Source organism: Selaginella moellendorffii, unplaced genomic scaffold (genome assembly GCF_000143415.4).
Source record: "Selaginella moellendorffii unplaced genomic scaffold, v1.0 SELMOscaffold_15, whole genome shotgun sequence".
NCBI lineage: Eukaryota > Viridiplantae > Streptophyta > Lycopodiopsida > Selaginellales > Selaginellaceae > Selaginella > Selaginella moellendorffii.
Genome location: NW_003314276.1, coordinates 1,966,705 through 1,986,431, shown reverse-complemented (window position 1 = coordinate 1,986,431; position 19,727 = coordinate 1,966,705). Strand labels below are relative to the sequence as shown.

Here is a 19,727-nt window from a genome sequence, read left to right as displayed (position 1 = left end):
AAAAGGCTTCGGAAACAAATGCTAAATTCCATTACTAACTTAAATGGCCCTTAACAAAGACGATGCAAAAGCTAAATTTAAACCAAAATCCTGAGAAAGGAAAAAACAAAAGAAAGGAAATGGAAAAAATTAAATCTAGACAATACAAAAGCTAAATTTAAACCATAATCCCAAATCCAAGCACTTTTCAAGGACAATTATAGGTGCTCTTTAACTCTACCAATATGAGTGCATAGAATATGGAAAAGGAATATAGAAAATTATCCCAAAAACCATAATTTATATACAGGAGCGAGTGGTCTAAATTGAAACCAATCTGACAGCTACTAAAATCCGATTATGCTAATATTATTATATGGCATCGTAGCTATACACTTGGACCTTAAATTCTGTAAATTAGGTGACAAGGCAAAACCTCTATTAATTAGGAAATATTGCCACTCATATTTAAATATTTTTTAAATTACTATTTTTTAAAAATGCCTCTTTAATAAAAATATTGCCACTAAAACATTAAGAAAATATTCTTTAGTCTACTAGTATATTTTAAAGCTTTATTCTTAATGACTCCTTTTGTTGACCTGGCTCTCTCTATTAGCAGATTGTACATCACCTAGTAAGCTTTTAATGATTAGTTTCTTTGAATTGATCAAGAGTGCCCAATATCTCTATTTGTTTGTTCAGGGGCTATGAGATACGAAAAGCAAATGCGCTTAAACTTTGAAAGAATGTGAAGATGATGTTTCCAATTTTGAATTTTGTAAGAAAGAAAAGTTGCTCATTTTAAAAGACTTTTAGCTCTACAATTATGTAGCTAAATATGTTTACTAGCAAACCAAAATACCAAATAATATTAGTGTTACTAAAAAATATAATAATAATACATACTATAGTAATAATATTCACTAGAGGAGGAGGAACAAGGCTAGTGTTTTGCTTTGCACTGTTATTCAAGAGGATGAGTAAAGCAATTGGTAAAACCAACACAATATAAATCAAATTGGTATGATCTGGAACAGCTTTGCAAGGAGTAGAAACCTTCCAAACCTCATCTCTTAAAAAGCTCTTGAAATGCCAGGATGAGTACTAGAATTGGATTTTTGGGATCGACACAAGCATCTCCAAATATGTTCGATTGTTGGATCGTTCCAGGCGTTTTGACCGATTTTACTCTGGAGGAGCTGTGGATCAATATCAATGTTGCACCGTGAGAATATCAAAACAGCAATGGATAGATATTTATCTTGTGTTTCTTTTTCCCGCGTTCAAGTCTGACAATCCACAGCGTCACCAGCTACTCGTTAAAACCAAAAGTAGTCAAGGGTTAGGTTATAATCTTTCTCGCTTGGATTTTTCTATTGTCGAAGCTCTCGTCAGGTAAGCTATGGTCTCTCGCGCTCACGCCGCCCCAACGCTTGCCCGCCGAGCTCCAGCGCCCTGGCATGGCGGCCATCACCGACCTTCACACCCGCGACCTCCAGCTCTAGCTCCAGCACATCGAGCAGACCACCATGGACACCATCCTCGAGGAGGCCACGAGCCAGCGCCAGCTTTAGCTCCAGTTCTTCAAGGTGACGCTCCAGTTCGAGCCCCAGCGCCAGCTGCTTTCGTTCACCCTGCTCGCGGCCACCCTGCTCATCTAGCTCCAGCGCCTGCTATCCTTGATCATGCTCGCCACCACCATCCAGCTCCAGCAGCAGCAGTGTACCATCATCATCACGGTGATGGAGCTCCTCTGGTTGTTCACCACCATCACCATGGTCACCACCATGGTCACCACCATGGAGGACGCCACAACCACCACCACCACCACCACCACCATCGTCACGAGGGTCACGACGCAGCAGTGGCCACACGAACACCCGCAGCAGTAGTTACAGTGGTTCGGAGGACGCCGTGGTCGCTGCTCCAGCTTCTTCTCCTGGTTTTGGTTGCGATCTTGGTGCTGCTTGCATGCTTTTTGCTCGTGCGATGGATGTTCTCTCGGAGGAAGCAGCGCAGTAATGCGATCTTTCAGGATCCCGGGTGGCAGATCGAAGTTGTGGTGGACGATTCTCTGACTGAGAAGAAACAGCTGGAAGCTCACACTCGTGGTTCGCACAGCAATGGCACTCTGGGATTCTCCTCAAAGTGTCCTGCCAACGCTGGCAGTGACGCGTAAGTCAGCACAGTGCATGCGTTGTCACATGGAAGATTGTGTACAAACAATCTTCAAGGAGATGAAGTTTCAGAGCAAGAAGACAGCAGGCTCTTGCTCACGGACGGTGAAGATCACATACAAGGGTCGACTGGTGGAAGTCACCAGACTTCGAAGTTATTGCACAGCTGGCTCGGAAAATGGACTGGAAAATAGAGCAAGAGCCTACCAAGTTTCAATTGACTGAGCTATCCTCTAGAGTGACGGGGGAGCAGCCTCCAAAGGCCAGAGAAGTTGCTTGAGACGAAAGGTTTTGAGAAAAGGTAACGTACTACTTTTGCTCTCTGTTCTTGCAGGCGCTCAAATCTCAACTTCAATGAGAAGAAGCAGTGCAGGGCATAGCAGCCAGATAAGTTTCTCAGTCAAGAGCATCATAAGTCAGGAATCAAGCAAGTGCAATTGTGAAAGTATGGTTGAAGTCTACACTGCGGCTTGCAACACAGGTTGTTCAACAGGATGGGACGAAGAACAGGATAGGTTGGTCTACCTCGCAAATTGTGAATACAAAGCCGATGCATTCGTCTCAAGCAGCCTCGTGGACATGTGGAAGCATCAGAAGTGTTGAGGAGGACAAATAAACATGACGTTGGTTGCCTGGAACACGATCAACATGGGACATGCACATCTTCGATCAGATGCAACGAGAAGTTGGCTTGCCTCCAAACGCCGAGACTTTGCATGGGGTAGCAAAACATTGTTTCCTGGGATATGCTGAGAACAACCTTCGCCCTTGAGTGCTATGAGCAAGCCAGCAGGCAAATGCTCAGACTTTCACGGTGGTGCTCAGGGCACACGGCGACTTAGCAGAGAAGAGGCTCCACTTGCAGATCTGGGAGAGAAATCTGAATGGAATCCACTACTCAGCATGCTTGCTCAATGAGAGAAAAGCTTTTCTCGGGAGGTTGGTAAACTTTGCAAGGAAAGAGTGTGATGCAAGGTTGATGGAGCCGTCCATGAAACCCAAACAAAGATGGTGCCTGAAAAGACACGAAAGGATCTTAGCTGGCACACTATGGTGAAGGATAAAAAATATGAGAGACAATACTTATCTCTTAATTAATTTGCAGGAGTTGATCAATAGTTATAAACATATTTATAATTTATAAGTCAAGATTAATATTATTCCATATCAATAGTAGAATAAACAAGAATATACTAGAAAGTGTTTAGGAAAGTTTATAAATTACAAATAAAAAGATTAATCTAAATGAAAAACAACTATTAGATTGGTGGAATGGAATCTAAGCATATTTAAATATATTCAATACCGCTACACGTTTGCTCAAGCAAAATGGAAAAAGTAACTCCTCTCTCAGCTAATTAAAACTTTGTTTATACCACCATTATATAGAATTCTAAAACCTCATCAATTTATTTATGCTTCATTACTCATGAAACTATAAAATGTTGGTGTCCTATTCCAACTTGGTATATATTGTTTAGTAGTGTTTAAAAAGAAATTTAAAATGGCATTTCTTTCAAATAGCTATCACCATCAAGGATTATGCTCTATATAAAATGATTTGCTAATACAAGGAGCTAGTAAATAGTGAGCCAAGGGAGTGGACAAGAATATTTTGACACACTGAAGAATATTCTATTAAGGTTTTAGTTGCAAACAGTTTTATTAATAAGGTATTTAAATAAAATGTAATTTAAGTAATATTTACATCTGTTTGAAAGTACCACCGTCTAATTTTTGTGGGAGAGGTTTTGTGTTATCACAATATTTAATAATTAGTATTTATACTAATTGTTTAAGTATATTTATATTAAGTTAATACAATACCAATGTCTATTTTTTTCACCTCATGTTTAAACATTATGATGAATCCAAAGTTTAGCATCCTATGCAAAGGATGAAAAACTTTCAAATTTTAATGTTAAAATAAATATTTGCAATTGTAACTTGGGAATTGGTTGATTATGATGTTAGGAGGCTCAATTGGATTCAACCGAAACAAAGGGTGGTGGCAATAGTGGCAATGGTAACACCAATACAGGTGCTATAGTCACCGTTTGCAATGTGAGCAACAAGGTGACATGCAGTGGCTTCCTCGGCCCAACCGAGAGGATGATGGACATAAGCCTCGAAGATCTCTCCCGCTACTTCACCATGCCGATCACTCAGGCATCCAAGGAGCTCAAAGTCAGCTGCACCGTGCTCAAGAAGCGGTGCTGCGAGTTTGGGATCCCCCGGTGGCCTCACCGCAAGCTCAAGAGCCTCGAGAGCTTGATACACAAGAGCCAGGTTAGTGTTCTTTCCTTGTTCTTGGTTGAAAGTTCTTCTGTGAACTTCTGGCTTTACTTGCCAGGAGTTAGCCAAGGATTCGGATGGAAACGCTCCAAACCCGGTGATCCATGCGGTTCACGAGCTGGAGAAGCAGAAGAAGAAGATGGAGGAGAGCCCGGGGATGGAGCTGGACGATCGAACCAAGCAGTTCTGCCAGGCAATCTTCAAAGCCAGCTACAAGCAGCAGTGGCGAGCGGTAGCTCCCTGTAGAAACGGTGGCAGCGGCGGTGGAAACTCTGATTCTTCCCACAACGATGGATCCACGGAGCAGCAGCAGTGAAAAAATTCAGGGGCTCCCTTTAGTCCAAAGGTGACCATTTTGTGACCATTTTTTTTCTTGTTTTTTCCTCCCCTTCAAGCTAACAGCAGCAAAGCTTTGGAATTTCGCAAGAGAGATCAAACCATGCAGTCGATCATAGAGAAGAATTTTTGTTCGCCTCTAATTTTTAACCAAACGAGAGAGAGAGAGAGAGAGAGTACCTTTTCATTCAAGTTGGCTGTGGCGGGAAAAAGGAAGTGTGCCCTAATTCGTTGTAAGAGGAAAGGGTTTTCGGTTTTTTCTTGCGCGATCGATCAATCAATCGGTGGCTAGCTATGAGATCGGCGAAGAGGAAGATCGTGCAGCAAGAGCATGAGTATGAGCAGCAGCAGCAGCAGAATGGACAGGTGGGTGAGGATCGTCATGAAAAGGATCTGGTGAGGAGCACCAAGCGGAAGAAGGCCTATCCCCAGCTCCGGCACTGCCTGGTCGAGGAGAGCTTGTTCCAAGACCTCGATCACAGCGAGGATGACGATCGGAGCTCCGGCGACGACGTCCAGCGGGCCGGGGGATGCAATGGGTTGTATGCGCTGAGGGCAAATCCTAAGAAGAACCTCAAGTTTGCGGAGGAGCAGATCAAGAAGAAGAAGCTGAGCAGCAAGGGCAAGGATCACGAGTGCCCGGAGTGTGGCAAGGAGTTCGTATCGATCAAAGGGCTGTCGGGACACATGCGATGCCATCCGGAGTCGTGGATCGCGAGGGCCGCCGCCACTATCGCTCCGCGCAGCCCCGCGAAGATCAAAATCAAGGAGGTGATCGAGGAGCCCGACTACGAGAGCGACACGAGCCTGGAGCAAGTCTATCTCCGGCACTGGGCCAGGGAGGAGGAGGAAAAGAAGAAAAAGTTGGGAGCTTTGATGGTCGAGAAGGTGGCCATGGAGGAAGAGGGGGAGGAGAATTCTTCCAAGGTTGTGATCCATGACGATCCATTGCCGCAGTGGCAACCATTGAAGATTAGGGATCTCGTAAAGGGGATGGTTGCCGTCTTGAATCGACTGGGGGAGCGGCGGTTGTCGAGTGCTCCCGTTGTAAGCTCGCGTTTGAATCGAGCACAGCACTGGCCGCCCACCACTGCGTGAGGAAGATGTCGCGCAAGAGCAAGATCATCAGCACCAAGATCGAGGACGCCTTGCCCCCCAGCAGGGGCGATCCAGGCGTGGTCAACGTGCCCGTTGACATTACTGCCGACCGCGTTGACGAGGAGGACGAGGTGGTGTGCGTTGACAAGGGGTTGACTGGAGGTTTTAAGTGCCTGAACTGCCACCGGGTTTGTGCGACCGGAAAGGCTCTCGGGAGCCCTTGCGGTCGAAAATGCTAACTTAATTTCTGTAAAACCTCTTGCCAACCTTTTAGGGTTCTTCAACTTCTACTCATAATAATATTTAAATTCGCCTAAATATAAAACAGCTTAAACAAATTATAAGATTATTTCTTAAACATTTTCTAGAATTTAAATAGCTTCTTCTTACATGACCAATTTACCTATAATCTCCATTATGAATTCTCCCATTTACAATATCACTTTCTTAACTGAAAACCATATACTTGAGATTATGGTATTGTTGATTGATATTCATATTTACTTTTTAACTATATTCCCTTTGAGTATATTGTATTTTCTTCCTTTGACCAAGTATTTATAATCTTCATATAATTGTTGTTTCTCTTCTACTAATATGAAATATCAGGAAAGATTTAACGAAGTTGAATTGTAATTATGAAGTTTGTATATTTGTATAGGGCATGGTTGAAAGAAGAATATAACATCTAATATACAACAAAATATTGGAAAAATGTAAGTCCCATGTTTTTATATTGGTTTAATGATATAAGTTTGGGAAAAAAAGTTCTAAATATTAATGAGTACACAAGTTAATGAAATAGGTTTGTGAATAAGCTTGTGTAAGTCAAACACCATAGATCTATAATTGGTTTGCTTAAGTAAACTTGAAGATGCTTGAATATTCTAGGATATTCTACTATCTAATGGTTGTTGTTCATTTAGATTAATCTTTTCTTTATAATTTGTGAACATGTTTATAATTTATAAAATCTCCTTCTAGTATATTCTTTTCTATTCCACTATTGATATAATCTTGATTTATAAATTATAAATATGTTTATCAATATTGCTCAATTAAATTATTACTACTATCAAGTAAACCAAGAAAATTATTTATGAGATAAGTATTTTCTCAAATATTTTTATCTCTTCACCATGGTGTGCTAGCTAAGATCCTTTTGCTTGTTTTCAGGTTGTTTGGGTTTGATTGACGGCTCCATCAAACTTGCATCACACTCTTTCCTCACAAAGTTTACCAACAAGCTCCTGAGAAAAGCTTTTCTCTCATTTTGATTAAGTTCTTCAGATCTATGAGATTACAGCATATTTCTTCAGTGATATGATGGAGTTCCCTCGTAATTCCCAAGCACCTAAATGAAAAGTAATCTTCCAAGGCAACATGAGTAACACTTTATAATACCCTCTCCACAATAAAATTGTATGTCCATTCCCATCTCTACAATAACATGTCATTGATGAAAAAGTCAAAGAAGAAGATCCTTACCATGTGTAAGGAGATAATCTTTGAAGCTTTCATGGCTTTTTATTGCCAAGCTTTAGTTTTCTCAAAACAGCTTAAAGATAGGGACTTCCAACTAACCATCTTGGCCTAAAAATTGCGTAAATGAAATACCTTGTGAAGGCTATAAGACAAAAAAAAAAGCTATGAATTAGTCAAAAACTATAGTACCTATGACCATCATGCTTCATAGGGCATTCTTCAGTTAGTGCAAGAAGATTGCTATGAGCTGATAAGTCTTGCATGGTGTACTTGGTGATGATGTCCTTGAAATCAATTGCATTGCCACCCAAGTTTCCTCTGTTCTGGTGAACTTTACCATTGCAGATGACAATCACTCCCACCTCGACATTGCACAGTGTCGCGAGCTTCTCAGCCTTGCCACGAAGTCCCTTCAGCCATCATGCTTCGTAGGTTACTCTCCAGTTACTCCAAATGAGTAGTGCAAGAAGAAGTGTGTCATCGTGACAGTGACGCCAGAGTACTTCTGAACTTGGGGCGGAAAACTTCTCGAACGGCAGGCATGTCTTCACACTGAGCAAGCACGTGTGTAGTGGATTCCGTCCAGATTTCTCTCCCGGATCTGTGAGTGGAGCCTCTTCTCTGCTAAGTCGCTGCGTGCCTTGAGCGCCACCATGAAAAGTCTGAGCGTTTGGCTGCCGGTTTGCTCGTAGCACTCAAGAGCAAAGGTTGTTCTTGGCATATCCCAGGAAACGATGTTTTGCTGCTCTATTCAAAGTCTCAGCGTTTGGAGGCAGGCCAGGTTCTCGTTGCATCTGATAGAAGACGTGCATGTCCCATGATGATCGTGTTCCAGGCAACCAACGTCATGTTTATTTGTCCTCCTCAACACTTCTGATGCTTCCACAGTGCACGAGGCTGCTTGCGACGAATGCATACGGCTTTGTTTTCACAATTTGCAAGGTAGACCAACCTATCTTGTTCTTCGTCCCATCCTGTTGAACAACCTGTGTTGCAAGCCGCAGTGTAGACTTCGACCATACTGTCACAATTGCACTTGCTTGATTCCCGGCTTATGATGCTCTTGACTCTGGAGAAACTTATCTGGCCGCTATGCCCTGCACTGCTTCTTCTCATCGAAGTTGAGATTTGAGCGCCTGCAAGAACAGAGAGCAAAAGTAGTACATTACCTTTTCTCAAACCTTTCGTCTCAAGCAACTTCTCTGGCCTTTGGAGGTGCATTAACGTCTGCTCCCCCGTCACCTCTAGAGGATAGCTCAGTCAAATCGAAACTTGGTAGGTTCTTGCTCTATTTTCCAGTCCATGTTCCGAGCCAGCTGTGCAATAACTTCGAAGTCTGGTGACTTCCACCAGTCGACCCTTGTATGTGATCTTCACCGTCCGTGAGCAAGAGCATGCTGTCTTCTTACTCTGCAACTTCATCTCCTTGAAGATTGTTTGTACACAATCTTCTATGTGACAACGCATGCACTGTGCTGACTTACGCATCACTGCCAGTGTTGGCAGGACACTTTGAGGAGAATCCAGAGTGCCCTTGCTGTGCGAACCACGAGTGTGAGCTTCCAGCTGTTTCTTCTCAGTCGGAGAATCATCCACCACAACTTCCAGATGATTCGTTACTTCGATCTGCCACCCGGGATCCTGAAAGATAGCATTACTGTGCTGCTTCAAGATAACATCCATCGCACGAGCAAAACGCACGCGAGCAGCACCAAGATCGCAGCCTAAACCCAGAGAAGAAGCTGGAGCAGCGACCATGGCGTCCTCCGAACCACTGTAACTACTGCTGCGGGTGTTGGTGTGGCCACTGCTGCGTTGTGACCGTCGGGACGATGGTGGTGGTGGTGGTGGTTGTGACGTCCTCCATGGTGGTCACCATGGTGATGGTGGCGAACAACCAGAGGAGCTCCATCACCGTGATGATGATGGTACACTGCTGCTGCTGGAGCTGGATGGTGGTGGCGAGCTAGTGAATTATTTGCTTTGGAGTGTTATTCAAGAGGATGAGTAAAGCAATTGGTAAAACCAACACAATATAAATCAATAGGTATGATCTTCAGTACCAATCAATTTGTATAAACACGAATATTATTTGGTTACTTGGTTTGCTAGTAAACATATTTAGCTACATAATTGGAAAAAGATTTTTAAATTAATATGGTGCATTTTTTAGAAAAAGGTTAGTAGTACCTTTCTAATTTAGCTCATAAAAGATTTAGACCAAAGATGCCTATGCCCCAATTCTTTTTCCTTTCCTTAACCTTTTTTTTTCTCCGCCTCCTTTTTATCTTTGGCGACTATTAATATTAGAGGGATCCCCAAGTTTAATTAGGTCTTTCTATGCGTCATGGAAAAGTTGGATTTTAGGGTATTTTTCGCTTGGGTGCTGTGTTTCTTCTTCATGGCCGACGATGACGATCGAGAGCGAGTCATCGGCAACCAGCGATCCTGCCTGGACGGACTCCTGGAGGAACTCGGTGAGAGCGCGACACACCAGATCGTCAAGGAGCGCCTCGCCAAGATGGCCTTCCAATGCCCTTATTGCCTCTCTCACGACACACAGTTCGAGTACTTCAACAACAAGCAAAGGGGGAAGGGGTTCCAGCCCAGATACCGCTGCCGGAGTTGCAAGAAGCAGTGGACGATCGGTGGGCGGCTAAACCGGAAGAAGGATTTCCCGGCGCAGAAGAACGAGGCGCACATCCACTTCGATTGCCCAAGGTGCCAGTCCTCCGACACAAGGTTCGATTACAACAACAATGGCAGCGCAAACCAGCCGTGCTACTTCTGCAAGTTCTGCAAGACGAAGTTCCGGCCTTTCTCCAAGCCAAGGGTGAAACAGGAGCCAAAGCGATCGCCTTTACCCTTTGATCTCAATCTGGATCCCGAGCCTGGGAGAGTTCCATCGCCGCTGCGATCCGGAAGCTTGGCTGATCAAAGGCCATCGCCCGGCTTTGTTTGTGTGAATAATAAGCAAGATAGTTTACATTGACACTATAGCAAATGCCTGCTCACAATCTTTTTGGGGAAGAACACTGGAACGAACAAGGGTAAAAAAGGATGCTCAAGGGTGTCCCTCGCCACCATTGAACTTTGGCTATGGAACTTCATCCAGCTCTCCGCCATCGTGTGGATGATTCCAATCGCCGTGATCTCCAGCGTTATAATACGGATACGATGAATTACTGTCCTCGATGATACTTTGGTCGTGCCATGGTAGCAATGGATTGTTGGGCTGTGGGATCATGTTTATGTCGATTCCAAGCGGTGGAAACAGCGAAGGGTGGTATGGAGCTGTGTGATCGATGAATGATCCTAGCACCGGAACAGTGGTGGTGGAAGGGAGATAGATGTGATCGTCCTGGTTGTGGATGTGAGGACTTGTGGGATTCATGGGTGGCGGTGGCAAATCAAAGCCGGGATTGAGAAAAGGGAGGAATGATTTGGGGGTGGGGAGCTCCTCCGCCAAAACGCTGCTGGGATCGATCGATGGGGATGGAATCACGAGATGGTCTTGCTGCTGCTCGAAGCAGCTGATTCGATCGAACGTACCCCGGAGCTTGTCGAGCAGGCAATCCGCCAGGCGCTTGAGCTCCTCCAGGTCGTAGCCATCGATGCGATCGTCCCATGCAAGGTTGTAGGCCCTCTCTTGCTCCAGCTTCCAGTTTTGATCCAGCTTCGCCTTGAGCTCCCGGCGGAGCTTCTTGATCTGCTGCTCCAGCAAGCTCGTGTTGTCCAGCTTCTTCTTGTCGCGCTCCTCCTTGGGCAGCCCCTCGAATTTGCTGATCACCGACGACACCCCCGGCATGCCCCAGCTGAATGGCACCGCCGCCAGCGACGGATTCGCGCTAGGCGGCGAGGAGGAAGACGAAGACGACGATCCCGCGGAGGATTGTGGCTGCTGATTGCTGCTGCCGATCGATCCCGGCGTGGAATTGGGCTGCTTGCTGGATGACCCGGCCGAGGAGCTCGCGGGGCCATAGCAGATCATGCAGACATCCACACCGCAGAGAATCGCTAGCTCCTCGGCCTTCTTCTTCATCCCCTTCTTGCGCTTGTTGAATGTAACCTGGCGCGAGGCATCGTTCTTGATCCAAGTAATGGGGATCTTGGACCGCCCCATGGATCGCAATCGCGCAATCGTGATGTCGATCGAGAGGGAAGAATGGAAATGGAAATTTAGGGCTCTTGGAGAGAACTGGGTGGTTTTTCAAACAGTGATTCATTGACTAAGTACCAGTTTCTATCTTGAGTTGGCATTGTCACTCAAACATTCTGTTTTCGCGTCGCGATTTTAACGGGCCCTTGCCACCTTTTAATCGTTACTTTTTACCATTGGGATGTTAGGGCTCTAGGGGTTTAGTCAAGAATTTTTAGGGTTCTAGCGATGGAGGAGATCGCGCTCGTGCCAGCGTCGCTGCCGGAAGTGGATATGGCGGCATTTCCCGCATCGAACTGGGTGCGCGCTAGCGTCGTGCAAGCGTCGACGATTTACGGCGACACTCCTGCAACGATCGGTGAGGTTTCTGGTCGATCGCTTTGGTTTGGGAATATTTCGCATGAAATGGATGCACTGTTGTGGCAGCCAAGGCCGAGAAGCTGATCGCCGCGGCCGCGACGCTGGGATCGCAGCTGGTAGTCTTTCCAGAGGCGTTTCTGGGAGGATATCCTCGAGGATCCACGTTTGGCACTGCTGTTGGATATCGATCTTCGCAGGGCCGTGAAGAGTTTCGTCGATATCACTCGTGTGCTATCGATGTCCCAGGTGAGAAACAATACTAGATCTCCTAAGAAGAGACTCTTTTCTTCCAAAGTTCTGGAAAAGGATCTTATCATTTTTCTCGCAGGTCCGGAGGTTGATCTTCTCGCGGCTGCTGCTGCCAAGTTTAGAGTGAACTTAGTCATGGGCGTGATCGAGCGCTCGGGTGGTACACTATACTGCAGCATTTTATTTTTCGACTCACAGGGTGTTTTCCTTGGGAAGCATCGTAAGTGCGTTCCTACCGCTGCCGAGAGGCTGATCTTTGGTTATGGTGACGGCTCCACTTTGCCTGTTTACAAAACCGAGCTTGGCCGTGTCGGCGGTCTTGTTTGCTGGGAAAACCGCATGCCTCTGTTGCGAACAGCATTATATGCTAAAGGTAATGGAAGTCCGATTGTCTTAGTGTGCTCTAACCCGTCTTTGTGTACAGGTGTGGAGTTTTACTGTGCACCAACAGCTGATTCGAGAGAAACCTGGCAGGCCACAATCCGGCACATTGCTGTCGAGGGCGGATGCTTCGTTTTGTCCTGCAACCAGTTTTGCCGGAGAAGGGATTATCCTCCAAGCCCAGACTACACATTCGCGGGATTCGCTGAAGAGCCATCTCCAGACAAGGTGGTCTGCGCTGGTGGTAGTGCAATCATATCCCCGTCCGGCGACATTCTTGCGGGACCACACTACGAAGGCGAAGCCGTTTTATCAGCCGATTTAGGTACGTTGTCACCACTTCCTTGCGTGCTTGAATGCGGAACTAATGACCGCGATCAACTTTCAAGCAGACGTGGGAGAGATCATCAGGACCAAGTTTGAGTTTGATGTGGTGGGTCATTACTCGCGGCCAGAGGTGCTAAGTCTCACAATAAATGAGAAGCAATATGTGCCGGTGACTTTTGTTCCAGACGAAAAGAGGGCTGATTATAAGCTAGGCGAGGCGGGTAGTCCCATGCTACCATAGTTACAGGGATTACGACCCCGCTTCAGTTGTGTACAGTAAGTGTGGCTCCTGTCTATACTTGAATGACTAAACAGTTGTGTGTGACTACGTGCATTTGCAAAGCTTCCCAGGACACAGCAAGCATGGCTCCCGCGAGAGAGATCACTGACGGGAAACGTTTCCGAGAAGAAAAAAGCAGAGAAAAGAGAGAAATTTCAGCCCAGGTGTCTGTATCGGTGGTTACTTCCTCTGTGCAGCTTCACTGAAAACGACGACGCCATGGTGGTGGAGCGATTAAGAGCACTGAAAAGGCCTTTAACAGCTTACTATAGGGCCCGCGGCTTGGATTGGACCTGGTCGCCGGATGCTTCTTTCAACCACTTGCCGAGGTAAAGGAAGCCTTGCATTGCTCTTGAGTTTGTTAAGCCCTTGCTAACTTTTTCATTGTTTTCTTTGGTTGTCCAGGAGGAACTCCTCCTTCCTCTGGTTTCCTGAAGAGTCTCCTTTCCTGGCACGCAAAGGCAGTAATTTACAAGTAGGTGTGTCCAACGGCTTGCAAACAAATGAAAGGTGGGTGGAAAGCTTCCATCTCTATAGAGGTATAGCATGTAGCAACTATATACAAACTAGGAGATAGACTGATGGTTACTTCTTTCTCAGGCAGGGGCCACGCGTATATGCCACTCACATGGCTTCGTAGGTAGGCAGTACCATGTACAGCGTCGTCCTCCTTCCCAGGTACAGTGCAAGCATACCAAACAGGCTTGGCTTGAGCTATGGCACCTAACTACAGCTTACCTTTAAGGCCTTCGGCTTTTGGAGCTAGCTCCTACGGCTAAGTAGTGATCAGATGAAAAATTCTGGCTCCCGGATGGATTGACTGATTGATTTCTCTTACTTCTTTGTCAAGAGCTTTCAGTCTAATCATTTAAAAGCAGGTCTCCTGGTGGGCGATCGCTGTCCAGGTAATCAGTGGTTCTCTAAATGACTTGCTCGTTGATCTTCTCTTTGGTTTTTGGCAGAAGCAGCATCCCCGCCGCGCTCGCTGGCTGTGCAATCACTGTCGAGCTGTTGGAGCATGGATTGAGAGGCGGGGGAGACAATCAAGGTGAAAAGCCGTTTTTTATTTGCTCTCTTTCTTTTCTTTTTGAAACAAGCTATGCGAAGCCGTCGCGTATTCACCGCTGCTTGCGTCGCACTGCACGGACTCAGAGAAGAACAGCTTTTTAAGTTATATCTCGCAACAAATCGGTCAATCAGGCAGGCAAGGCACAGACAGACACGGCCAGCGGTGCTGCCAAGTTCGTTCAAACATCACAGACAGCATTGTTTATACGTTTTCAAGCTATCACTCACTCACGAGTCGCTGCGCAAGGTAAGAGAACTTCCATTCTCGTTCGCCCGCGCTCCGAGCTTCATTTAACACTCGCTTCTTTTTTGTATAGATTTTGGTTTTCGCCAGCCAGCTTGAAACTTTGAGCTCGCCAAAGTCAAACATAGAAGCGCCCGCTCGTCTCGCGCTTTTTTCTTTGAATTTTCTTTGCTTTGCATTGCTTACTGAGCTTTGGTCCCGAATCCCGGTAACGACATCGGCGTGTGAGCGTAAACCAATACGCCCACGAAAAAAAAAAAATATACTGCAAAGAAAGCAAAGATAACGCGGTGCTTGTAGCATAGCTCTGTCAGTATACATGCATACATACATGTACACATACAAGTTATGGTACTAAGATACATACTTGATTGAATGTATGCAGGACGTACACTTTACGTCTCAAATCCCAATACCAGCCTACGAGCAAAGCACGCGTGTCCGTACATACGCTAGAGAGTATGTACGCTCGCTCGCTGGCGGTTGCGGAGGGGAATCGAACCCCCAACTGGCCGGCGTACATACGGCTTTGGCGGGGTATATATACAAAAACGATGGGAGTTCTACGCTGGGAGGGATTTTTTAGGGTTCTTGGCTTGGCTATGGTCGTGACCGGCGTGCGGGCGTGCGGATTGTGCGTGCATGCGTGCGCCATGGCGAGGCAGCGCCAGCGCCAGCGCCAGGGCAGGGATTTCCTCGGCGAAAGGGGAAAATTCCCTCTTTCTCCTCTCTCTCTCTCTCTTTTCTCTCCTCTCTCTCTCTCTCTCCCTCTCTCTCTCTCTCTCCCCTTTCTCTCGCTGGCTGTGCTTGCTGCGGGGGACAGATTTCCAGGGAGCGCATTCATTGATTTCCATGTCGTAGTAGTATGCGCGTGTGTGTGCGTGCTGGGCAGGAGCTAAGATGTATAGGCGAGAGAGAGGGAGCTCCAGGCCTCCCAGGAGAGGCTACAACCGCTTTTTCTCCTTGATCTCTGTGTGCTTGTCGCAAATCCATGGCCAGGGAGGAGGAAATCCCAAATTCACACCCAATTCTTCTAATCCCACAGCCGGTCCAGCCAGGGGCTGATTCAAATCCGCCTCTCTTTGATTTTCTCTCCTTTTTTTTTTCTTCTCTCCTGTGGACTGCCAAGGAAGAGCTAGCCCTGTCTCTAGCAAAGCTGCAGTGGTGTGAGTCGCAGCAGCTATTTAAACGTGCGCTGCTCGTTCTCGTTTCTTTGACGATTGTCACTTCCGTTTCATTCCTCTTGCGTGGTTCTCGTCCGTTCTCGTGCTTGCGATTTTGGTGTGAGCTTGCATTGCATCATCCTCTTCGTTCGTCCTAGTGATTCGAGTTTCCTACACGCTCTCTCTTTTCGTCAGGAAGGAGTGTGTGAGACCCAAGAGCTCGCAGCTCGTGATCTTCGCTTTGTCGCGAACAATTTAAAGTTTGTGGGATGTCACGGCTCTCGAGCAAGTACTCTAGATATCTAGGAGAGAACCGAAGAATCACTGCCAAGTTTACTCATTTCAAAGAATCCTCTCATGCTTTTCCACGGCTTTCTTGAACCTGGTGCTCTTCCAAGGCAGGAGGATCAGAAAACGTTGTGGTCTTTCTCGTCTCCTCGTCTCGTCCTTGGTCTCCCCTTGAAAGAAACTCACCAGTAAGAGTACGAAGTTCAAGAAAGCTGTGGGAAACAATGGCCGGATTCAGAAGCTTGTGAATCATTTCGACGCTATAGCCGTGATCTCTACTCCATTTTTTTGTGTGCATCTTTAGCTCGTGATCATTGAATCGTCATACTAATCCCACTTGTGGTCTTGCTGTGATTGCAGCCAGCGAGAGCAAGGCTTCCAAGTCCCGCGATTCAACTTGGAGGAAGAGAGGAACTCGCAAAATCTCTCGAGATCTTCTGACGATCATCGGCGAGAGAGAAGTTTGGTTTTGTCGTTCTTTGCTCTTGGTTTTCGGTTCCCTCACTTTGTTTTTGGCAATTCCTCGTCGTCGTAGGTGTCACCTTGGCCAGGTAGAATTCGACATCGCCACTACAACCATACGTGTACTTGTAGGTATTTTCTCGCTTGCACTAGTTACTAGACTAACAAAAGCTGCTCGCTCGATTCGTATGTCGTTTTCACGCTTGGAGTGGGCTGCGCGATGGTTAACTTGTGTAGACTGATAGATATATGGCTTTGCTTTCCTTTCCCGTGCTCGCTCCGCCAAAAGGATGGATTTTCGCAGGCACCGTCTGCCGGAACAAAGACTGGAGCCCGGTCTGAGCGATGGAGCGTACAGTAATCAGTGCTCGCGTCTCCAAATCATCAGGTATCTAAGTTTGCGTCTACACTCTCCTTGTATTCTCGGACGAAAACTTCTCGTCGTGTTTCTAACTTTTTTTCGTGGTCTTTGGGAAGGCCAGACGTTCTTAAGTTGGGATCCAGGACACTTGCTGGTGGCACTGATGCTTTTAGTGAGCACCGTTTTGGAAGAGAAAGGAGAGATCCCTCTGCGAAGCGCTAGTACCGCGTACAGTGAGGTTTGTGGAGACTTCTTTTCTTTTCTAGAGGGCGAGAGACTCGGAGAGAAATCATGAAGCATGACGCTGGCTACGAATGATGACGACGCTGCTGGTATTAGTTCTCTTTTTTTTTTCTACTGAGCTCGCAGTGGCACAGTTTGATCGATCAAAAAGCAGGCTTTTGTGAAGTTTTCGTGAGTAGAGCTCACGCAAATCTGTGAAACTTTGTAACATGGAGAGCTTTCGTGAAGTAGAGCTCACGCAAATCTACGTTCTGGGCTGAAAAAACTCAAGAACTTCGTAGATCATCATGTTAAACAGAGATAAATCGAAAGTTCTCTTTGATTCAATCGAAAAAAATCGAGTTTTTGGCTCTGGAAAGCCTTGAAAGTTTTTCTAAGTACTGTAGAAGAAAATGTGTAGTGTTTCCACGATAGAACAAGGATCTTTGTCCGCATGCTATAGAAATCATAGGCCATCGTGGCCGTCCACCGCGGCACCACATCGAATGGACCAGCGCTGCCGTGGCCACATTCAAATGCTTCCTCCTCCATGCCCACTTCCTCTTTTTCGCGGCGATGGCAGCTACGGCGATCCATGGCAACGCCGCCGCCGCTATCTCCACTAGCGGCGCCGCCAGATTTGGCAGCCCCGGGGGCGATTTGCCGCGGCATTTGAATTTCAAGGGTTCCTCCTCCTTCTCCTCTCTCGTATTTCGGGCAGATTTCATGGCGAGCACGCTGCGCGGGGGGAATCGACTCGAGGTCGTGCGCGCGGTCACCACCGCCGCCGCTGCTGCTCCAGGTAGTGGCGATGCGCGTTCCAGGGTTTAGGGTTTAAGTGATCGGCAATGGCATTGCCGGATTCGTGTTGCGCTGTGCAGCGATCGATCCCACGCTCCAGGACTCGCTCAAGCGTGCCGTGGCCAAGCGGGCTGTGGAGCTCGTCAAGCCTGGGATGATTGTGGGGCTTGGCACTGGCAGCACTTCTTCCATGGCGATTCAAGAGCTCGGGAAGCTCGTCTCGCAAGGAAAGGTTTGGAAGTTTTTTTCTTTGCATGCTTTCTCGGGGCTTAGTGAGATTTTTTCCTCGTTTGTTTGTGGCAAGAACAGTTAAAGGACGTCGTGGGTGTGGCCTCGAGCTATCAATCCAGGATCCTTGCTCGTCAGTATGGCGTGAAAACTGTGAGTCCGAGGAAGTAGAGAACTTTTTCTTCTTTTCTTCTTTCGTGGCACTCGTAAATCATTCACTGTATCAGGTTGATTTGAATGACGTGAATGTGATCGATTTTGCCTTCGACGGAGCCGACGAAGTGGATGCCTCCATGAACTTGATCAAGGTAGCTCTGAAAATCTTTGCTCGCCTGGCTTGGCTCACCCGTAGAACACGAATTTTAGGGAGGTGGTGCTGCTCATACAATGGAGAAGGTGACTTCTCTTTTCTCTGGTCTTTAACTTTTCTTTATCTGGTCACGAGTTTCTCGTTTGTGGCACAGGTTGTCGATGCCATGGCTAAACAATGCATAATTCTGGTCGATCAGACCAAAGTCGTCTCAAAGCTTGGATTGACATTTCCTGTTCCTGTAAGAAACTTTCTCTAACGTTTTTTACTCTATAGATCGTGTTTGATTTGATCGAATCTATCCAGGTGGAGGTTCTTCCGTTCGCCATTTCACCAGTTCTTCGAGCCTTAGTTGGGCTTGGTGGAGGTAAGTTCTTTTTCTCTGTCTCTCTTTTTGTTCCGTATTGCAATTTGGTGCTATGTACAGTTCCTGAGATTCGCAACGCTCTGAGAAAAGATGGACCCGTTATCACGGATCTTGGAAACATGGTGGTCGACGTCAGGTGTGGAAACTTTTCAGTTACTTCCAACGTCATTGGTGCTAAAAACTCATCTTGAAAAACTCACAGGTTCCCCGATGGAGTCAAAGATCCCGCAGAGATGGAACGCTCAATCAACATGATTCCTGGCGTGGTGGAAAGCGGTAAGAGCTGTGATCCAAAGCTCTCGAGAGAACTTTCTTTTCACCGTTTTGTCTTTCTTTTTCCATGCAGGTCTTTTTGTGGGGATTGCGAACACCGTACTGGTTGCAACCCGCGATGGCGACGAAATCACAATCGTAGAGCTAGCAGATTTTGTGAGGAGCTTGAAAGAAGCCACGGCCAGCGGGTGACGAGACGACGCACTCGACCAAATAACTCACTCGCCCGCGACGCGACGTCTGCTAAAGATTTTAACAGCCAGGTTCTCTTCGGTTACTTCTCTTCTCTTCCTTGATCGAAAGCAAGAAAAAAAAAAGAGATTCTTTGCAATCGCTTTCTAACAATCGTGCACGGCAGACAGTGTAGAGCTCAAAAGCCGAGAGATCCAAAGAATGATCGCGAGAAGAAGTAGAAAAAAAAAAAGAAGCTTCGGCTTTTTTGAGGAAATGGCTCGATCGAGAATAAAGTTGCGGGGTTTGTTTCTTTCATTTCTCTTCGTTGGTTGGTTCGTTCTTTTCTAAACCTTCTATAGTTTGGTGGATCGCGCACGGCAGAGATGATCAAAGAGAGAAACGAAGAAAAATATAAGAAAAAGGTCGATTTAAACTTCCAACATTTGAGTCAGGGATTGGAGCTTCACATGTAGCGGTTTGAATGCGAAGTGTTATAAAGACACATGGGAGAGAATATTATTTAGTCGGACGTGGAATCTTGTGGCCCCAGGAGTCGAACCCTGGACCTGTCCTTGTTTTTTTCTGTGAAAGCAACTCTCTCCAATATGGGTGGCTCGGGAGAACTTTGGAGGGATTT

General features: G+C 46.4%; 2 protein-coding genes and 1 long non-coding RNA gene across 7 annotated transcripts; all 3 read left to right on the top strand.

Moving 5' to 3' along the window:
* Positions 1 to 11,768: 11,768 nt before the first annotated feature.
* LOC9641316 (bifunctional nitrilase/nitrile hydratase NIT4A) lies at positions 11,769 to 14,821 on the top strand. Of its 4 annotated transcripts, none has more exons than XM_024675734.1 (10): positions 11,769 to 11,890; positions 11,959 to 12,138; positions 12,221 to 12,514; positions 12,566 to 12,847; positions 12,915 to 13,458; positions 13,535 to 13,639; positions 13,730 to 13,807; positions 13,875 to 14,034; positions 14,092 to 14,444; positions 14,515 to 14,821. In XM_024675734.1, the coding sequence occupies exons 1-5, from the start codon at positions 11,806 to 11,808 to the stop codon at positions 13,088 to 13,090; spliced, it is 1,017 nt and encodes a 338-aa protein (XP_024531502.1). In that variant the 5' UTR covers positions 11,769 to 11,805; the 3' UTR covers positions 13,091 to 13,458; positions 13,535 to 13,639; positions 13,730 to 13,807; positions 13,875 to 14,034; positions 14,092 to 14,444; positions 14,515 to 14,821. The 4 variants fall into 4 exon arrangements, with proteins under 4 accessions (XP_024531502.1, XP_024531503.1, XP_024531504.1 ...); XM_024675735.1 differs by having other exon boundaries at positions 13,863 to 14,034; XM_024675736.1 differs by having other exon boundaries at positions 13,730 to 14,034; positions 14,098 to 14,444.
* Positions 14,822 to 15,024: 203 nt separating this feature from the next.
* Positions 15,025 to 17,310, top strand: LOC112346521. Of its 2 annotated transcripts, none has more exons than XR_002992459.1 (2): positions 15,025 to 16,742; positions 16,837 to 17,310. It is a non-coding gene; the product is annotated as an uncharacterized LOC112346521 (long non-coding RNA). The 2 variants fall into 2 exon arrangements; XR_002992458.1 differs by having other exon boundaries at positions 16,832 to 17,310.
* A 164-nt stretch (positions 17,311 to 17,474) lies between these two features.
* On the top strand, positions 17,475 to 19,405 carry LOC9633193 (ribose-5-phosphate isomerase A). Its single transcript, XM_024675653.1, has 10 exons — positions 17,475 to 17,739; positions 17,819 to 17,970; positions 18,048 to 18,119; positions 18,194 to 18,274; positions 18,333 to 18,362; positions 18,431 to 18,517; positions 18,583 to 18,643; positions 18,704 to 18,779; positions 18,846 to 18,919; positions 18,990 to 19,405. The coding sequence occupies exons 1-10, from the start codon at positions 17,514 to 17,516 to the stop codon at positions 19,106 to 19,108; spliced, it is 978 nt and encodes a 325-aa protein (XP_024531421.1). The 5' UTR covers positions 17,475 to 17,513; the 3' UTR covers positions 19,109 to 19,405.
* The last annotated feature ends 322 nt before the right edge of the window (positions 19,406 to 19,727 follow it).

Excerpts from the sequence above, each read along its gene's own strand:
- LOC9641316 (XM_024675734.1), top strand. The coding sequence starts at position 11,806 with ATGGCGGCATTTCCCGCATCGAACTGGGTGCGCGCTAGCGTCGTGCAA. Across the intron at positions 11,891-11,958 it reads CGACACTCCTGCAACGATCG|CCAAGGCCGAGAAGCTGATC; the intron begins GTGAGGTTTCTG and ends CTGTTGTGGCAG. Across the intron at positions 12,139-12,220 it reads GTGTGCTATCGATGTCCCAG|GTCCGGAGGTTGATCTTCTC; the intron begins GTGAGAAACAAT and ends TTTTTCTCGCAG.
- LOC9633193 (XM_024675653.1), top strand. The coding sequence starts at position 17,514 with ATGGCAGCTACGGCGATCCATGGCAACGCCGCCGCCGCTATCTCCACT. Across the intron at positions 18,518-18,582 it reads GATTGACATTTCCTGTTCCT|GTGGAGGTTCTTCCGTTCGC; the intron begins GTAAGAAACTTT and ends GAATCTATCCAG. Across the intron at positions 18,780-18,845 it reads AACATGGTGGTCGACGTCAG|GTTCCCCGATGGAGTCAAAG; the intron begins GTGTGGAAACTT and ends AAAAACTCACAG.